Source organism: Equus asinus, chromosome X (assembly GCF_041296235.1).
Source record: "Equus asinus isolate D_3611 breed Donkey chromosome X, EquAss-T2T_v2, whole genome shotgun sequence".
Classification (NCBI taxonomy): Eukaryota; Metazoa; Chordata; class Mammalia; order Perissodactyla; family Equidae; genus Equus; species Equus asinus.
Genome location: NC_091820.1, coordinates 5,563,426 through 5,584,407, shown reverse-complemented (window position 1 = coordinate 5,584,407; position 20,982 = coordinate 5,563,426). Strand labels below are relative to the sequence as shown.

General features: G+C 41.4%; 1 protein-coding gene across 2 annotated transcripts in view; it reads left to right on the top strand.

Annotated features, from left to right (window-relative positions):
• Nucleotides 1-10,105, top strand: part of ANOS1 (anosmin 1) — a 177,701-nt gene extending 167,596 nt beyond the window's left edge. For both annotated transcript variants that reach the window (XM_070502495.1, XM_044768171.2), the window contains exons 10-14: nt 2,174-2,268; nt 5,004-5,175; nt 5,984-6,204; nt 7,287-7,428; nt 8,582-10,105. In XM_070502495.1, coding sequence (XP_070358596.1) covers nt 2,174-2,268; nt 5,004-5,175; nt 5,984-6,204; nt 7,287-7,428; nt 8,582-8,640 — 689 coding nt within the window. In that variant the 3' untranslated portion in view covers nt 8,641-10,105. The remainder of the gene's footprint in view (nt 1-2,173; nt 2,269-5,003; nt 5,176-5,983; nt 6,205-7,286; nt 7,429-8,581) is intronic.
• The last annotated feature ends 10,877 nt before the right edge of the window (nt 10,106-20,982 follow it).

The window sequence follows — 20,982 nt, the reverse complement described above, 5'->3', positions numbered from 1 at the left end:
CAAGGGGGCAATTCGAGGGCAGGAATCAAGGCTGTAGTTTTAGAAATGTTGAGTTTGAAAAGCATCCACGTGGGATAGGAAGTTGGGAGCACCAGCTATTCAAGGCAATAGCTCGGGGGGAGGGAGAAATGTGGGATCTGTCAGCAGGAAAGTGATTTTGAAAGTCATGAGAATGGATGGAATTATTCGTGGGGGCAGCACAGAGAGAGAAGATGACAGGGCCTTGAACTCAGGTGTGGCAGCATTGAGAGCTGAGGGAAGGGATGGTGCCTAAAGTGAGCGTCAGCCATGTCCCTCTGAATAGCTCTTCTCATGAAAACATAATCTGTTGTAAAACATGTATATGATTCTTAGGATACCAGAGCCATCAGGTCTCAATTAGACATCATGCGATTGTGTTATCGCAAACTGAATCAGTCCTCTGAGCAAAGACTGTCAGTCACACTGTTCCCATCGCACAACTTCCGTACTTGCTATTCCCTGTGGCTGGGACTGTGCTGTCCAACATGGTAGCCGCTAGCCACCTGTTACAGTCTAAATTTAAATTGATTAAAATGAATGAAAATTTAGAATTTGATTCCCCAGTTGCAGTGGTAACATTTCAATTGCTTTAGACGGAAGAGTGACTATGGGTCACCACATCCAGGATGTTTTCATCATCACAGATGGCTGTTTTGGACAGCGCTGGGCCAGAAAGCCCTGCCCACAATTACCTGCATTGTCCCCACCCCTTGACAAACCTTGCCCAGTCTCTACCCAAAGTCAGCTTCTTCGTGAGCTATACCAGCCATGTTACTTAACATTGTAACCCTTTGTCAATATACTCCCCCCTTACCTTCCATATTTATTTGCAGCCTTATACCTTCTAACCAGACTTACATCTTCCTTATGTACTTTGTTTATTATTTCTCCAGCCCCATTAGTATTTGAGATCCAGGAGAGCAGCTGTTTCTGTGTGGCTGTTTCACTACCACCCCTAGAACAGCATCACATGAATGAAAGGATAGGAATTCACTCATTGATTGACTTCATACTTATATATAATGTCTAATTCTTTTCCGAAAAAAAAAGCCCTTGATGTCTGCCTTGTGAAAGTGAAAACCTCTAGTAGAACCCTAAAGGGTTCCTCTTTAACTAAACACCGTTGATGCCAGCTTGATACCGGTTTATTTTCTCTGATTTGATATTCTTCTTTTCTCATTCCAAAATGCTCAAGGCAAATTCCCACTAGGTCCACCCAATTTCATCAAACAATTTTCCCCTCTGAAAACCTCCATCAGGCCCTTGGCGGGAACCCTCGGGACACGGTGTTAGTCACCGGCACATGCAGCACCTTTTCACACCCCTTGGACGCACTGGGTGGTTAGTAACCCTGAGACTGTCCAGATCGCCTTTCCCACACTCAGTCAGATGCTTCTCAGCATTTTGTCTTTTTTCCACCTGATTGCCCAAAGGAAAGAAATGTTCAGAAAATATGCTGCTCCACCCAGGAATGCAAATGTTTAAAGGGTTGGTATCCTCCCTGTCTCTGAGAGCACCAAGTCATGGCTCAGTAGGGACCAAATACACCAAAGCGCCAGGAGGCACCGTGTGAGGTGGAAGGCACAGCTGTTCATCGTGTGTCTTCTGCTGCGGGAGCGTCGTTACAGCAGTATTCGAGGGGGAATACATCTGAACGGCCGGGTCTTCAGGCTTGAGGAAACGCTTTTGTTCTTGTGGGTTCGGTAGCCTCTCTATCAGCTTTATCAGAAAAATGTAGGATTCAGAGACCTGGGATGATTCTCTCTTGTAACATAGGAATTAAGAATCTGCTGCTAAGTTCTGCCCTATCTTGTAGGGATTGACTTTCCGTTGACACCAGGGCTTATTCTGAAGACATCCTTGGAGTCATTTGGCTAGGGCTTTACTAGTTATTTTTTCAATGTAGTTCTCGCATTTCAACACAGTTTTCCTTTGGCAGTGAATTACTTCTTTCCCTGACTTTACTCTTAGTAGTGAAACAATAATCAGAATTGTGCCAGACCTGTGTGCCTCCTTTGGTTTACATAGGCATTTTGGATCACCTGCAGAATTTTATGTTCTTCCTTTCCATCTCTCACATTTTAAGAACATTGAACTATGTGGAATGTGACTTGCAGACTGTTCTTTTTGTGTGTGCGTTTTGACATTATAGATCCCAGTGTCAATCGATATCACGTGCAGTGGTTTCCAGAAGTCTGTGCGCACAATGAAACCACTGGACCAGAGACGTCATCTGGCATGACCCAGGTAAGTAGATAGAGGTCAGACTGCTCAGTTTGGAATAGTTTTTAAACTCAGTTGATCTATGTTTAAAATTGGACACAAAGATGTGCAGACTGTGTGTCCAATGAATAACTTATTCTCACAAGTTAGCTGTTGAATAATTGACTAGATGAAAGCTGAACACATAATGGTCATTATGTTCCCTCCCTCTTTCATCCATGCACAATGTTACATTGACAGCTTATTCTGTTGTCAACACATGGCAGGTCCTAAAATGCAGAGATTAAAGGCAATTCTTAAGGAACTCCCCGCTCAGAGGGGAAAGGCTTCTGAGTCTCTGTGTGCATCTTAATTGGACAAAAGCTTTGATTTATTTTCTGAATTTTGACTTGGCACCACGATCTAAAGGTACTGTTTTCCCAGTGAATTATGAGGCTGTCATTTAGCATCCCTCTTTGCCATGGCTGACTACCGCCGACTAGTCCAGCTACTGAAAGATATTACCTGTTCTATGCAGCACACGCTGATGTTTTCAGAGATCATTAAATTCCTGGGGATAGTAAGTCTGACTATATTACTCAAAATACTAGTCCAAATATTTGGGGGTTAATGCATGAGTTACAGAGTAGAATCAACAAGCCAACAGAAAATGTTTCAGAGGGCATCAAATTATCCAGTGTTGAGGACGGCAATGTGTATGTAATATATCAATACAGTATAAAAAAATCTCAAGACATGGCCCCAAATGGACAAAATATTGATATATGCTGTTTAACTGGAACATTTTTCCTTTGAACATTTTGTAAAGCAACAAGTACAGTATTTTTAGAATCATATCTGATCACATAACTTGAAGATAGTAAGATAAAACAAGTCACTGGGTTTGCAGAAATACACAGCTTTGTACTGGATTCGACTTGTCCCAACTCAGGTTCACCAAAGTTGCTCCTTTTATTTGTCCTTAAGCTCTTCCCAAAGTTTGTGGCCTTCAGTAAAACAAAAAAAGAAACGTTTTCAAAATGGAAACTTACTTGAAGAGCAGAAAAAGAAATGAACGGAAGCAAGATTTATTAAATTTTTTGTGGGCAAGGGGCGAGGCTGGTATTTGTATTACTTATTCATGCCTTGGAATTGTGTGGAATCTGGCTTATTTTCAGGGGGCTGGCCAGTCCTAGCTTATTATCTTTAGAAGCTCTGAAGATGATGATAACTCTTTACTGAGCATATATAATGTGTCTGCTAGAAATAAGAATCAAAATCCTGGAAAAACATTCCACTAAGCTTAGAACTTACCTGTTTGTAAACAACTTTTAAGCCCACTTAATTTATTTTCATGCTATGATGGCACATCGGCTAATTTACCTGTTGCTGCAGATGTCACCTTCTGTGCCACGGGAGAGCATTCTTGAGATACCTGTGCAGCAGTCTCCTTCGTGGCTGACTCTGGATTCCAATATATTCCCATAGAAAGTGCAGATTCGTTCCTAAAGAAAAGTACTTCAGACTCCCAGAGACACAGCAGGCTGGGGCTGCTTCCCACTCGCTCTCTGGTGTTCACTGCGCTCAGCTGGGTGTTCCTCATCTCCCCTCCCCTCTAGACGAGGGGCCAGGAGCTCTGCCCGTCGCTGCCCTTTGCAGGTTTGCACGCATCCTGCTCCACCAACCACAGCGGCTTCTACTCCTGACTCAGGTGACTCAGGGAAGGACTCGAGGCTTTTTTTTTAAAGATTGGCACCTGAATTAACCACTGTTGCCAATCTTTTTTTTTTTTTTCTTCTTTATCTCCCCAAATACCCCCGGTACATAGTGTATATCTTATTTGCAGATCCTTCTAGTTGTGGCATGTGGGACGCCACCTCAACGTGGCCTGAGAAGCGGTGCCATGTCTGCGCCCAGGATCCGAACCAGAGAAACCCTGGGCCGCCGCAGTGGAATGTGCGAACTTAACCACTCGGCCACTGGGCCAGCCCTTGGGGCTCCATCTTTCTTTAAATTCTTGTCTCATGTTTTCCACTAGTCCATGCTGCTGCCTGGCAGGGACCCCTACCCTTCCCCTGCAGGGTATCAGACAGACATGTACGTATGCATCTTTCATACATGTACATGCAGCTCTGGGAACTGTCAACCTGAATGGATAAGCAGCACAGACAAATATGAAAGAAACATGGTTACAAACTCGTCATACCCGTAAATGTCCTCTTTCCATGTGAGTGTAAAGCCATTTTCTAAGCCTCTTATTCCTCAGCAATTTAGCCTATTTTTCCGATTTATATTTAGTCACCATGTTATGGCAGGTAGCAATAACAGCACTCCAAAATGGGGAAAAAATACACTGCGAAAGATTATCTCCATTGTGTAAAAGACAAACACGTATAAACTAAGCCTGTGTCTCAGAGCAGCCTGAGTTAGCTTTTTTATATTTAAGGAACACTTAGGTTAGTACTGACAGCTTCACAGCACTGGCTGCGCTGCTGCCGGCTGGGAGATGCTGCTCGTGAAGGTTAGAGTTGGCCGCTTTGATACGGAATCACTAGGATCCCATGGAATTTCAGAGATGTCTCCCGTGCCGTGGGAGTGCTTCACAACTGTAATTAGTCCCCACATGGACAGCGTCTCCTTTGTACTTTTCATAAAAGCCATGTTACACACACTTCACATACGTAGAGGAAAATATCCCTTTGGAATGTGATTTCATCTCCTGCCAATTTTTTATCCCTAATGAGATTTATTGCTAGCACATTCTCTTTCTCTTTCTCTAGGAAAATTATATAATTCTGCAAGACCTATCATTTTCCTGCAAATATAAGGTGACCGTCCAACCAACACGGCCAAAGGGCCGCTTGAAGGCGGAAACTGTTTTCTTTACCACGCCACCGTGCTCCGCTCTTAAGGGGAAAAGCCACAAGCACGTTAACTGCCCCGGTGAAGCAGGTACAGGCTGACCTCAGCTTCCAAGTGCGTGTCTGTGATGTTGGCAACACTTTGAAAACATTTCCAAACTACCTTTCACAAGACCCTAAAAACTAAAAGTACCCCTCTTTCTAAATCGTAATATGGTGGCCCAGTTTGGGAGGTAATATATGTATGAATTTATGCATTATTTTAAAATTCTAACAGCATTGGAAAGACCTCCTATGCTGGCAATATTATCCCTTTAGAAATGAAGCCAAAGGTTTCTATATATACTGCTTGTGCTTTGGCAGACTTTATGTAAATTGTTTATTTTTACCCCACCCCATTGCCATGTGAGTTATCTTTACACACTTTCCAAACTTCGTGTCTTTACCTTCCATTCCCTTTTTCTGCCAAAGCCCGTTTGCAGTGGAGACAACTATCCCTGGGCTTCTTAAATGCAGTTGCCTAAGCTCCTTCTAGTAACTTCTAAGAACTCTTCTAATAACTCCAGTGTCCACCCTTCTCATTGTAGTCATTTCTGATCTCGAAGAAATGGACAAGTCTTGCCAGATTGCAAAATTCTCTCTCTTCCTTTCATCCCTGAAGCAGGGATCTAAACATAATGCCCAAAGGATTGGAAGCACTTAGCACCAAGTTGCAGTGAGAGACTCCTGTTCAGGTACTACGCCCATAGGTCTAAGAGGTGCTGAAAGACTGAGGTCGGATTGCTTCTACCTTCCCCGTAGAATGGCTGCCCAAAATTCCCCAGGGGAACGTAAAACAGGTCCCACTGTCGCTCTTTCTCCGTTAGCCTAACCTGGTTTTCATCTTCCCGTTGCTCCAGGTCATGTTCTTTCCAAAGTACCAGCCAAGCCCGAGAACCTTTCTGCTTCATTCGTTGTCCAAGATGTTAACATAACGGGCCACTTTTCTTGGAAGATGGCCAAGGCCAACCTCTATCAGCCCATGACTGGCTTTCAAGTGACGTGGGCTGAGGTCACCACGGAGAGCAGACAGAACAGCTTGCCCAACAGCATCATTTCACAGTCCCAGATACTGCCTTCAGTAGGTGCCAACTCAGTTACGGTGTCCATGTTGCTCGTGTCCATTGCTCGTGTGTAATGACTGTCAGAGCTGGAGGTTTCTCATCCTGCATGCTGTACTGTTTAGTCTTATTTCTACATTTTCTTCTTCTGAATGTGTTATTTTGCAAGTCTCAACAACACATCACAAGTGTTATTGTGACTAGAGTAAACTGTCGTCTAGATTGATTTTGATTGCTGGAGCCAGCTCTTCAAGAGACCTTATCATGTCTTGTATACAAGCAATTTAACAGTTTTCTTCTGTCTTTGTTAACCCCATGTCCCCCGGTCGGAGTAGACATGCCCTGTTTGAAGTGTTAAATTGGGGAAAAAAAACAGCTAAAAGAAGCTTGTTGTTTCTCTTCCTTTCCCCCTTCAAATTTGGCTAGAGCCCGTAATGAGTTGGCCTGTCTTCCAGGCCACTTAATTCCTTAGCTTGAAAAAAACCCATGTGTGGGCTTTCACCCTCTCTAAAAACGCCCTAGAATGTCCAACTCCTGTTCCAAAAAGAAAAAACAACAAACAAACCTTAAATCCCAGAAGGAAAAATTCCATGGAGTTAGAAAGTAGTTTTTCTATGAATATATTAAGTTTTATTGAGTTTTGAGAAGAATGTGTTGGCATAAAAATAAACATTTTCACTTATGGGCATTGACAGATATTGTGTTTTAAGGAAAACAGTTGGCTCATTTACTGAAATTTGGATTATCAAGAATTCACATCACAAGATGTGCAGATGAAAACCTTAAGCCATGGGAAAGTCTTATGTTAAGGAATAAAAGATGAAATCCCAAGGGTGAGCCCTGAGAACTGGCACCTCAGCAGATTCTAACTCTGCCAAGGGCCTGAGGCTGCCAGGCATTGAGTAGGTGCCGAGAGGCTGTACACAGAGAACTCTAGCAAATTAGGAGCAACATTCTGCAGATAGACTGTGGCATTGAAATGAACCAAACACACATTTATACAATATTCTCATACGGGGAAGAAACGGTCATAGACTATGTGTCCACTGTGTGTGTTTTTGAAGGTCACTGACCAGCATCTCCTTTTATGTAACTTCCTCAGGATCATTACGTCCTAACAGTGCCCAATCTGAGGCCATCCACCCTTTATCGCCTAGAAGTACAAGTGCTGACCACGGGAGGGGAAGGGCCAGCCACCATGAAAACCTTCCGGACCCCCGACCTCCCGCCGTCTGCAGCACACAGTGAGTGCCAGGGCACTGAGACCCCTGCCGTGTCTTGTGGACAGAGAGGAATGTCTTGGTGAAAAACGGAAATAAATAAATAGTTACCGATTCCTATGCAATAGGGAATTCCCTTTACCTGAAATTCTTCCTCCCTGTTTGGATCTACTTATTGGATTTTATTCTGGCTACTGTCAGCGTGACTTGTACAGCTGATGCTGAATTGCTCTCCTCCCCTCCCACCTACTCCCTCCCCCATCCATCCTTCCCTCCCTCCTTCCTTCCATTTATTTTCTACATAATGCATGCCTTTTCTTTGTCTTTTAAACCATAAGTATATATGGGGAAAAAAAATCATAATCTCATATCAACCTGAAATTTTTTTTAAAAATTAAGATTTTCAAATATGACAATATAGGAAATAATATTTTGCTAAGGAGCTTATCTTCCTATTACATATATTTTACTGTAATATAGTACATGAATTTTCTTCATAATATGACCCAAATCAATCTACTTGATTTATTGCTAAATCAAGTAAAATGTTTTTAAAAATTGTCACCTGCTGTTTCAAAACAATGAGCCTTTGCTGATTTTTAAATTATGTACTTTATTTTTTTTCCAGCTTAACCTTAAAAAGCAGCATCTAAAGGTTTGTGTGTTGATAAGAAAATTGAGAAGTAATCCTAGTTTTACCTCTGATTTTTTTAAACGATGGCTCAAATTTGCACCAATAACTTCTTATGCTTAGAATTTAAAGGAAAACAAACCCTCTCCCAGTGGGGGAGCTTGCTGGCCCTGTGTGTTTGTAAGTGGTGGGTGAATGCTTTCCTGGTAGTCCTCCATTGAAATTCTGTTCAATAAAAGTATTCATTAATTTTCAAAGTTTTTTTAGGAAATAAAAGGGATTATGGCTTGCTTAAATAATTGTAAGCTTAAGGCAAAGAGCTTGTCTTCACTCGTGTTTTTTATGGTTTTAGGGAAGGAGGGAAAAGCTGGAAGGGAGAGAGGGAATGAATGTCTGTACCTTCAGACTCAGAATAGGAAAGACGTGGATGTGGGAGGGAACCTTTGCCCGGCTCTAATGCTCACGCTACAAATAAATGTGCCCGTGCTGTTTATCCAGTACGTACAAAGCCGTGTGACTGCTATGTTATGTGCTGTCACTTCTTAGGACCCCATCTCAAACATCGTCATCCACATCATTACAAGCCTGCTCCAGAAAGATACTAAACAGCTCAAAAAGAGGTTCGAAATGGAGCAAATGGAAGGTGTCAGCTTGTGGGCCTTCAAGGACTGGACACGCATCCCTGCAGAAGCAGAAGGCCCCCCGCGGGACTTCACTCTCCTGTGTGACTTCAGCGCACTGAGTGCTTCTGTCCACCTCCGACGCATCTGGAAACCAGTGACTAACAGTGAGCTGGTGAGGATGGGCACCAGCTTCCCACGAGACAATGAAGAATAGGCCTGTGTAACTGCAGATTCCGTTTCCACATCTGGTTTTGCTAATGTCTATTGAATTATTGCTGAACTGAGAGTTCCCTGAATTTGGAGCGGCAAATTCTCAAAACAAATTAGTGTAACAAATACACAGTTCATACACACATGAAGCATAAAGTTAAGGGATAAAACTTATTTTTTACTAAATGATTGATTTGATTTGCAAAATCAACTAAGATTGTACAGTTTTTAGGCCCTATTTACTCAGATCTTTCAAAAGATGATTTTTATCACATGCGAATTTTAACCAAAAATTTAACATGAAATATACTCATTAAATCTAAAAACGCTCCCACTTCAAGCACCTGAAGCTTCATTTTATACAAGGACAAGCAAGAGTCCAATCTGTGAATTATGATTGATGAAAGGCGTCCAAAGCAAGGTGGAGTCAGTGAATTAAGCTGATATCCAGATTTTGCCTTGGAGAAATTTAAATTCTTTCCTAGGAATACTTTTTAATATTTCAAACTATAGTATAAGAGATTTCCAAGATATGTTATCTTTATATTTCCCCTTAATGTGGAAAACAGCTGCCTATACGCTTTGTTTACCATCTTCATGAATCGAAAAATTTACAAAGCGTCTTGCTTAAACTGACAGAATCCCAACTATTGAATATTTTCAATTCTTCCCTGCGGTTGGCCTTTTCCTTATCAAAGTAAGCTATTTGTATGCTAGAATATTCTCAGTAACGTGAAGAAGGGGCTTTGATCGATAGAAGACAGTGGTTTGCTTTTGAACAAGCTTTACTCTCAAATCTCTTCTATCCTGTTGTTTTGAAGATTTCCCAGCCTCCACTGCCCCCGCAGAGCATGAACTCAAGTCAAAACAAGTTATCAGTATATAGCATTGCAGTGTCTATTGGGGCAACTTAAACACAGAAATGTTTGGTTTAATATACTTTTTTGTTGAGGAATACCCATATATATGTTCAAAATATGCATATGTGTGTCGTTATACTCCTAAGTGTGTGTGTCTATGTTCACATACATGGACATGCATATACCTTGAGGATGAATGACTGAAGACACTGTTTTCACAGCTCACCACTGGCGGATAAACACAGTTCTAAAAGGTCATAAGGATAATATCTTTTCCCCGTCAGTGGTGATTCTATGAGAAAAGAGCAATGTATCAAAATTAAACATTTTTTTTAAAGGACTTCCTCTTGTCGTTATCTACACGAGTAGCACCCTTATTCTTGGGTTTGAAGGTGGGACTTGTCGTTTTGTTGTTTCCGGAAAGCCTGCGGATGCCCTGACCAGTCCTGGGAAGAGCGGATGGCTCAGGACTCCTTCACTTCCTGGAGTTTTGCAGCAGTGTCTAAAAGCAGATGCGATATAAAAGGGAGAGAAACTATTTTATTATTATATCGATGCATTTCTTTAGGAAACACAGCCCCAAAGCATGGATACCTGATAATGGATATTGAAAACTGTCTCCTGTGTATTAAAATATTTAAACAGTTGATAGTGCAGGCAGCGTTTTGCAGCTTTGCACAAGTGACATAAATGGGAAATCTCAGAATGGAAGTTCTCGCTGGTTCCAGATGGTTTTCTGCAGCCCTTAGCTAACGTGGTCTGGGATGGGCTTATTGCCATGTGTTGTGAAGTCCCCTGGTTCCAAGAATGATATATTTTGAATGGAGAGAACGGGAAACAGCCTTCATTTAAAACGCCCCCGCGCTTGAGCAGACACCAGAGAGCCTTCTCTGAAACTGTGGTTTATTCCCGTGCCATTACCAGCATCTGAATTTCAAATTCTTAAACTTTCAAAAATCAAGACTTCTAATTATCGGCTACAAGTTTATCTTTTACCTTAATTTGTCATGAACAAATCCTAATATTTGTGCCAGCAAATTTTTGTACCATTATATAGTTTAAAATGCAGGAATATATACATAGATACAAAATATTATTATTATATAAATTTAATTGTATAAAATTTAATTATGTTTCTTTTGTCTGGGTAATAGACATTGAGCAAATATATTTTTAGTTCAATGAAGGTTCTAAAGCTTACACCTTCCTTAAAAAATCTAAAGCAGCTCTAAGGAGCATGTAATTTTGCTATAATAATTTAGATTTTATTAGTATTATTGGAAGAAAAATATTAATTAGGCAATAAAACATGAGTTTCTTTTATGAATTTCAATAATCTCCAATAATCAAATGAGCAAAAATATAATTACAATTTTTTTATTTTTAAAAATGAGTGCCCTCATAAACGGATAAAATCTATGTTTTTTTAGAAAAAATTCTAAAATTTTTTGAAGCAGTTAATTCTCTGTTTTATTGAAATTAGATGTATTTCTCTCATTTGAGAAAAAGTATATTCGGTGATAGTATTTACTCTTTAAAAAATTGAGCTCATCAAAACTGCCAAGTTGTCAAATCCAGGTGGCCAACTCGAGACGCCCTGAGCTACATGCCTTCTTTTCATTGACAGCGTTCGCTCTCTGATGAGGAATGCATCTGCGCTACCCACAAAAATCGCTGAAACTCATGCAGTGATTTTTATAAACAAACGAGTGTCCTTTCAAGTCATTCATTGTTTGAATATGACATATTAGAAACGATAAAGTGCATGACAGGTAATTTTTTCCAATGTTTATTAAACAAAGTTCAAAGTTTAAAAATGCATTTATATCCCTGAAACTTAAAAGAGCGTGCAGCCAAGTCTCGGGACCAGGGTTTCTCCACCTCAGCTCTGTTGACTTTAGGGACCGGATCATTCTCTGGGATGGGGACTGTCCTGTCCACTGGGGGATGTTGAGCAGCCTCCCTGGTCTCCACCCACTCGATACCAGGAGCACCTCCCCTAAGGTGTGACACCCACAAGTTCTGCAGACATGGCCAACTACCCCTGGGGGATAAAGGCCCCCCCGCTCAGAATCTGCATCGTAGAGTGATCTTTACTGAATAGATGAAAATTTGGCCTGTATAAGGAATGGAGTCAATTGCAAAAGTAAGCCCCAGGGACTGAGGAACAGCTGGGAAGTTGCTACATTTGATTTCAAAGCCCTAAATAGTGTCTTTTATGTCCACTGAAAAACTTGTTTAAAAGACTGAATTTTGACTTGTGTCTGTATCATGCAAGTACAGATATTAATTTTGTCTTACATGTCAGTCAACATCACTTGTGATAATGACATGTTTATTTAATGCCCTTAAATGTACCATGGATTTCCTCAACTTTACTCCTTCCCGTGTTTGCAAATATCTCTAAATCTTGTTACACAAACTTTACATTGTAGCCAGAACACAAAAGCTAAATATGTGTGCATGTACTTTGAAATTCATCTAAAATATAAATGCATAAAGGTGGTGACCCTTACCTATGGTTTTGCATGGCCGGACTCAGTTTTTACCTCTACTGAGTATTTTAGCAAGTTATCCCATTTACAGAGTGATTAACAGAGGTGTCTATGTAAAGTTATTATTTTTCCTTTACTTAATGATATTGTAGTGTGCAGATAACAGAACTGCTATCTTCTCATCCAGATGCTCTCTAGAAATCATGTCCCTTAGAGTGGTTGCTTAAAGTCAATATTTATTTATGTATGTAATAAAAAAAGATTTTTGTGTCTGTCATGTTATTTAGAGAAAAGTAATCTTGTAAAGAAAAAGCATTTTGTAAAAAACAAAAAAGTATTGTAAATAGTCTGATATTCTGTGACTCATTATTTTCATGTTAGAGTTTGTACATACTGATTCAGTAATAAAGTATCGTTAAGCCTGCCTAGCAGACTAGACTCATTTATTTCCTAAAAAAATCTTTTTTTTAATTTAAGAAGAAAAATTTGCAGTTTCCTATGCCACCACAGAGATTCAAAACCCTAACTTTCCGTGTCAGTGTGAATGGAATTCAAGGTCTGGTCAATGTAACAAGACAGTGCTTCCTCCTCATGAAAGTATTTTGGAGTTTGACAATCAAGGCTGCAGAGATTTTCCTTAATATTTACAGCTGTTGCTCGTGATGGTTTGGGTGGCGTTATTTATCAATAGTCTGCGATTTTGAATTGCGCCCCCCAGATGTATCCATAAAATGCTGGATATATGTAGTGCGAATAAACATTCATTCATATCTCTGGTTTTCAACACCATGTTCTGTGTTGAAGGCTTCGAGTCTCCAATATCCAAGAGTTCTGCGAAGTTAGTACATTTCCCACTTAGACATGCGGTGGACCCATCGCATATCCACGATGAATGAGAAGAATGCCGTCCCATAAAGCGTGGGAAGTAGTGGTGCTATCCAGGGGAACCTGGATCATTTTCTTCTCCAGAAAGTCACTTATTATTTATCTATGCATTTAGTCAACAAACATTTCCTTAGTTTCTGCTGGGTGCCTGGTCCCGTTCTAGAGGTGGGACGTTGACCAAGAAAGGCCAGCTCCCTGTTTTCATGGATTCTTCATTCTAGCGGGAAGACATGGGTGATAAATAAGAAAGAGTACCAAATGTGAGAAGCCAGGTGGTGGGAAGTACTGTGGTGAGGAGGAAACAGCATTGCATTAGGGAGTGGCTGTGAGGTTCCTAAAGAGCAAGGTGCTCAGTCGAGACTGCACTGTGGCATTGACAGCTCAACTAAGACCTGAGCAGTAGGAAGAAGCCAACATAGGATGGAAGGGGACTGTGGGGGGTGGGGGGGGTGCATCTGTACCAAGAAATTTGGAGTCTCATCGAGCATTTTTAAAGAACACTCTGGCTGCTGTGGGTGCAAGGGATTGTGAAAAGACAAATGTGGGAGCAGAAGATCAGCAGGAGACCATGGTCTTTGTCCAGGTGAAGACCAGAGAGTGGATTAAAACGCAGTGGTCACGGTGGACGTGGAGAGAAGCCAACAGACTGAGGATACGTTTTGGAAGTTGAGTCGACGGGACTTGTATGTGTATCGTATTCCAAAGGCAGGAATAGAGATGCCTCTTAGGTTTGAGGTTGGGGTTACTGAGCGTCTTCTGGGGCCACTTATCTTTCCTTTCTTGTTTTGTAGTCTCTCCTTAAAAATGATGACATTTTCCTGTCAAAAATCACTTAAACGTTTGTTTTGTGTTCCTTGATAATCAGAAGCCATTACATGTAGAGATATTGTTCTAGTCGGCGCTCAGTAATTTTCAAACAATGGATAGATCCAGAACAATATTAATAATATCACTTAAGAATCCAGACACAAAAGTCACATTTGGGAAGACTGCATTTTTATTAAGTGTCCAGAAGAGGTAAATCCACAGAGACAGAAAGGAGATTGGTGGCTGCTGGGGCTGGAGGAAGGAGAGAACAGGGATGGCCTGCCTCATGGCTCTGGAGTTAGTGATGAAAACGTCTGGAACTAGACAAAGGGGATGATTGCACAACATTGTGACAGTACTAAATGCCACGGAATTGGACACTTGAAAATGGTTCATTTTATCTTATGTGACTCTTACTGCAATAGAAAAAAATTATTAGCAATACCACCTAATTTCCAAATACAAGCACAGGTATATATCACATTCAATTTTAATGCAAATGCAACTTAATGGCTCTCACCAGTGGCAGGAAGTTCTTTATTGGTGGTGTAAATTATCCCTCTGACTTTCAAATGAGAAGTAAGCAAAAATGATGCCAGAGAAAGAATTTTACTGGCCTTGATCTTGACTAGGAAGTGTCTGAGAAGTGGGTTTTATTCCAGGCTCCTCCTGAGTATAGCATATCATATCACAGATGATGCCATGCCTCAAGTTGGCTGCTGCAGCCGCCCTCCCTGCCTGAGCCCCCACGCCAGCTGCCTGAGCCACTGTCGCCACTGAGGCCTCTCCCCCTCCCCAGTCTCCTCCTACCTTCCCCAACAGCTGCATGGCCACTGCACCTCCAACTGGTCCTCCATCCTCTGTTCTATCCACTCCTTCAAAGAGCAGGACTGTGGGCTCCTGACCCAGACATCAGGCTTAAAACTAACAAGAAAAACTCTTGGCTTTGGCCACATTCTTTTACTCCTTGAGCTACACGAGAGGGTCCACAGGTTTTAGGATGAGTGGAACGCCATGGCAGGGACCCAAAACGCAATGAATAGTTTTTGCGTTGTTTCCTTTGGGGAGATGTTTTCACACAGATGTGTCTTGAAGACGTGACTTTGTTATAAATTGGAGAACACTTTTATGTAAACCAGCCATTTGTGGAACATGCCATTTAAGGAGAGCTAGCTGTGGGTGACCAAGAAAATGTTTAAAAGAGTAAGGATTGGGCAACTCTTGTGCCATGACACAGGGAGAGTGCCTGCCCTTTCTCCGCCTCGGTTTTCCTCATCAAAGTGAGAGTTCCACCATTTCATGGTAACCACGAAGATTAGGTTTAATTATTTAGAAGTGCTTTCAAAATTCCAAAGTGTGTGTGTGTGTGTGTGTGTGTGTGTGTCTAAAAATGTCAGATAACTAGGGATTGCAATCTCTAAAACAATTTAGTGCAACTAATAGGAAAGCGCAGTGTTATATTTGCACCAACACTTTCTGACATCCAATCCCTGGGAGTGATGGAATGTATTTTAGAAGACGGTGAGGAAGTGAGCAGTTCATGTAAGATCTTCGTAAGGAAACATTCTGATCTATAGATAATACGGTAAGAGGAACTTGGAAAAGCAAAGACTAAGAATGAAAAAATTTAGAATTAAGAGATAAATGGTAAATGAGAAAAGCAAGCAGGAGCGTTAAGTGAACTATAAAGGGTGGAGAGAGTTAGGGGGGTGAGGAAGCAAGCGAGACCGTGACACTGAGAACACAAATACTGAAGACGACAGTTCCTGTACGTAATAACAAAGAGTCAGAGATCTGATTCAGATGCCCAGCAAGTTTTAAAACGGCAACACACCAGAGGAACTGTTGCTGGGGGGCAGAAGTTTGCAGCATAGGAACTTGAAGTAGGCTGGGAACTAGGGACTGAGGAAGAACAACGTGCAGTCCAGCTCTCCATGGGTAGGAGTTGGCTTTATCAACCTTAAATGCAAATCCACGCCCTCATGGTTTGCCAATCTGTTTGAAGGAGTCATCTTTTTTCTCTTTATTCTGAATAAATTGTACATTCACACGCAATTGTAAGAAATAATAAAGAGATTATTATCCTGGACCTTCACCCAGTTTCCCCCAATAATAACATCTCCCAAAACTACAGCACAATATTAAAAGCAGGAAGTTGACATTGGCACCGTCCATAGAACTTATTCAGATTTCACTGGTTTTACATACACACACTTGTGTGTGTGTGTGTGTGTGTGTGTGTGTTTAGTTCTATGCAATTTTATCACATATGTGCATGCCATTGTGTTTTAAGCAAAAGAACATCTAAAAGACGCAATTACTTTAAAAAATTAGTTTTGAGGAATTATGTTTTTTGCACATTTCCCTAAAGCTGAATGCCATTTATTTTATGCTGAATTTAACTTTAATGCCATAGAACTAATCAACTCAATATGCATTTGATACTGTCTTGTATTTCAGTCAATGAGTTGTTTTCATAAAATGGCTGCATGCCTAACAAGTCTGTCTAGAAAAATCTGTCTTATCCAATGAAACTAAATTTACGTGTAAGTAAAATCTATTGATTTGAAAAGTCATTGCACGGACTGAGAGTAATTCAGGTGCATATTTATGGTCTAGAAGTGAATTGAAGGGAGAAAAAAAGAGTAAATTCATTGCAGTTCAGAAACTTAAATATTGCCCCAAAGAGGAAAGAGATTCAAGTTTCAGATTAATGTAACAGTTAAAGACTGAGTTCTGAACAATCGCCTCTGATTGTTAGCGTGACCCTGGATCAGATGCTCTCAAAACTGGCTGCCTATTAGAATCCCCGGGGGAGCTTTTAAGAAGACCAGTGTCTTCCAGCACCTTCAGATCTGGAGTGAAGTGTGGACATCAGGGCTTTCTTTAAGGGTCCCCAGGTAATTCTAATGTGTGCCCGTGTTGAGAACCACTCCTCCAGACCGTGATGTTGAATGGGAGATATAATAAACATCCCTGCTTGCAGAGCTGAAGAAGTAAAAAGTCATATTGAAGCATCCCATTTTGCTTACAGTGGAGTGAACTGAAGTTTTCTCCTCCACTTTATGCTTGATTAAATTATACATAAAGATATAGGTGCAGATATGAAAATGCGTGTAAAATACACACGTGCAGATAGATACAGGTAACCTATAGATAGACATCTCCCATTCAGTCTTCTTTCGGGTGTAATTGGGAATTTGTTGTGGCAAATATTAATAAAGCATAGGGCCAAATACAGTTTTGTATATTCTAGTGTGTGGTTAGTAGAAATTACATCTCTTTCCTGGCATTGTGAAATAGCGTTCAGAGAGGCAGCTTGTAGTGATTTAAATGTAGTCAAAGACAGCCAATTCGCATCCATCAGTCAGTATACTTATAGCACCAGATTACGTGCAAGCCAGAACTGAGCCTGACTGACCTTTTCTTCCCAGATATCTCCTTTCTCATCTCAAACAACAGCCCATCAAATGCAATTGGGTTCATTCTGAATAATGGAAACCATCCCTCTTTCCATTGCTGAGTGGCCCTGCTTGGTGTTGTACCGGGTCAATCGTAGGCCCTGTTAGTAGTTTACTAGAGGAACAGCTAATAGAATTCACCTCTAGAGCTAACATTTACCGAGGGCCCACTCATTGTATCCCTTGGCTCAGTGTGTTATTTGCATTAGGTCATTCATTTCTACAGCCATCCTATGGGGCAGGTGAAATCTTAAAGCTGAGGGCAGTGAGACACGAATTGTTTAAGTCAATTGCCCAAGATCGGGTAGCTAGTGAGTTTGGAGTCTGAAGATGAAGGCAGGCCATGAACATCAGGCCAGCATCCTTGCAGTTAACCACTAAACTCTTCTGCCTGTCAGCCCATCCTCTTGCCTGTGAATAAGCAAGCACATGATTTTACTTATGTACCTGTAGAGACATATACTTGTGTGTATGAAATACTATGTATAAATGTATAAAGTACTGTGTATACATGCATGAAATGTATATGATACTAAGTGTAATATTTATCTATGTATAGATGGAAAGCAAGATAAATGTCAATGTGCCTTGATACATAGGAGAGGGTTTTGGTTTGTTTATCCTGTTTGGTTTTTGTGTTTTTGAGTTGCACCTCAGCATCTTGAAGGTGTGATGTTTTTAGAGCTTCTGAACCAATTCTAATACACAGCCGGAGAGAACCACTGCCTTATGGGGTTATTCCAACTCTCAGCACAGAACTGAAGGCTTTTACAATTTGCCTGCAACCTAACTTTTCTTGAACTATGACTTGGATTTGGTGACTGGCGTGTAATACTAAGGAATATGGGTGACCTTTAAGTTCTTTTACAAAATCTTTTCCTTTTTTCTCTCCTCCCTCCCTTATCCAGGTAGCAGGGGAGAAATCATAATTGTTTTCTTATTTTACACAGAAAATGATCCCTACTTTTTCGTTTCTGAGTAAATTTGGGAAACTTCAGGAGACATACTTTTTTTTTTGCTGAGGAGGATTTGCCCTGGGCTAATATCCACTGCCAATCTTCCTCTTTTTGTATGTGAGCTGCCACCACAGCATGGACACTGACAGACGAATGGTGTCTGTGCCCAGGAACCGAACCCAGGCTGCTGAAGTGGAACACAATGAACTTAACCACTAGACCACTGGGGCTGGCCCTCAGGAGACATGCTTTTAAGGACTTAGTGAAGGACTTGAATAAAAGTACAGTATTTATATAGTCGTCAGTTTTGTCTGCAAAGATTCACCACCCTGGGATTGGCCCCACTTGTCATTCACTTCCCGTCAAATAGCCAATCAGATGGTAAATTTGGAAATCCAGACTGGAAGTTTCAAGAAGAGAATTTGCAGGTTTGATGTGACTAAGTGTTCTAGATGGTTTAGAATATAATAAAAGTGGAGATGTCTGTACATTTGGCTCAATTCCATATGTCTCAACTTCCAATACCTGCCAAGTCAAATCAGGTTGCAAGTTGAAGACACATTTTTGTGAGGATTTTACATGGGCCAGTGGTTCCCAATTTTTTTTTTTTACTATTTTTGTATCAAAATAAGCGATTATTGAATGAACTATATCAATGTTGAACATAAATATCATTAAATAATTATTTTCCTTAATTTGAAAAAAGTTGATAGACTCATGAGTAGATTGAAGACCCAGTGTTATTGTTCATCCACATGAGGATAATTACAGTTTTTTTCCAAATTAATTGTATGCAATGGTTTAAGATTTCATAATGTAAATATGTACTCGAACTCTGTTCCCAAAGGTAGTCCTGCTCAAGGGAATAGCTGATAAAAGACGCTCCAGCATTTCTATGACCAGTGACGCAAAGTATTTCACACCTTCTTTCTTACCAAATTCATTTACAACGCTTCCTTCATCTGAAACGTCAGGGCATGACTCTGGTTCCAGGCTTAGCAGCCGATCCCAAATGCATTGTCACTCCTCTCCCAGCATCATCTATCAGACTTCCGCTTAGCATTCTCACAGAAGTTCCCAGAAGTGTTAGCAAATGGAAGCCCAGGCCAAATTTCGTTCACACGCCCGTGAAGGCAAAGGCTGGCCCCGCAGCTGCCTTCCAGGCGTGGGCGTGAGGGTCCCACCGCGATGCCGACGGAAGCAACTTTGTGCCTTCATTCCTGTGCGTTTACAGGGGCTGCATTGTCATTTGGGCAAATGCCAGCTTCCTCAAGGAAGGCCCCAAGCCAAAACATCGGCATATATCCAGTTGCTGACAACCTAACACCTGTAAAAATCAAAAGAAAACCCTCCGGGAGTTATATGGGGAGCAGAGTGGAAGTCCTGCCAACCGGCTTGGCATTGAGAGGAAGCCAACAGCAGCCCTGCTGTGCCTAACATGAGATCAGCTTAAATCAACATGCATTTTACAGTATGGAAGCACGCCGGAGAACCCGAAATGTGTATGTTATGGAGATGAATGGCCACCCCCGTGAAGTCTCTGGAAAGTCGTTAAGAGACGAATCTTTTGCATGAATTTTGTTCTGCCTTAAGAAATTATTGGCAAAGGTTGCTTTTTGTTGTGGAGTCGTTGTCTGTTTACTTCGCCTCCGCCAGAACATTTAGGACTTGCCTCGAGGGGGTTTTCTTGACGTCTGTCCAGAATCCAAAGGCAAGGAAGCTTTAGTCACAGAAACAAAGGCTGGACTTTGGGGCCGGGAGGGGGCCTTCCAGCCAATTCTGGCATAAAGGAGGAGAGTTTATCTGTGTCCATAAACAAAGCTTTGTCAACCTAAGGATGCCTTATGAGTTGACCACCCTGCTCGGTGACAAGCCATTAATTGGGGATGGGGGTGGGAAATCTAAGTGAAATATCAGATGACAAATAGGCGGGAATTCAACCCTGAAGCTCCAGCCCACTTAGGAATGCAGACAATTGTCCACATGCAAATGACCCAGCAGCAAGCCTCTCAGGGCCACCAAGGGTACATCTGAAAACGGAGCTGGGAGTCCAATCCAGTAATTATGCCCCAAGCGACACATTTTTGGAGAAAGCCAAAGTCTATGTATGTGTCACCATTAGTATCTATACTTTATCATTCCGTTTGAAATTTGTCTGGACTCCCTATTAACTTGCTTAAAAATTGGCATTCTCAGCAATTTCATGCTCTTCCAGATTTTTTCTGTACAACAAATGGCATTGTAGAAGAATACTTTGAGTCACTTCTCTTGTGACAATGGACCCTCCAGGATTGGCTCAAACTGACCCCATCTCATCAACAGAAGGTTTTTCACAGGCAAAAAATTTGCAAAGTCATGTAGCCAGAACACGTGCAGAGGAGAAAATCTTGACCTGAAATGACCCTGGAACCAAAGATTCACCCCCTCACCTCCACCCCAAGGAACCAAAGGAACAGAACATGACCGGAACCTGAAAGTTGGACTCTTATCAGAAGTGAGGGGTCCATTGTCTAGGAAGATCCAGTGTTAAAGCCCCTTCCACAGCTTAGAATAAATGTTTAAAGCCCTCCAATCAAAACCTGCCCTGCCAGTGCTTCTGCATACCAGCCGTCTCTCCCTAACCTCTTAAATTTCACCCCAAATCTTGAAT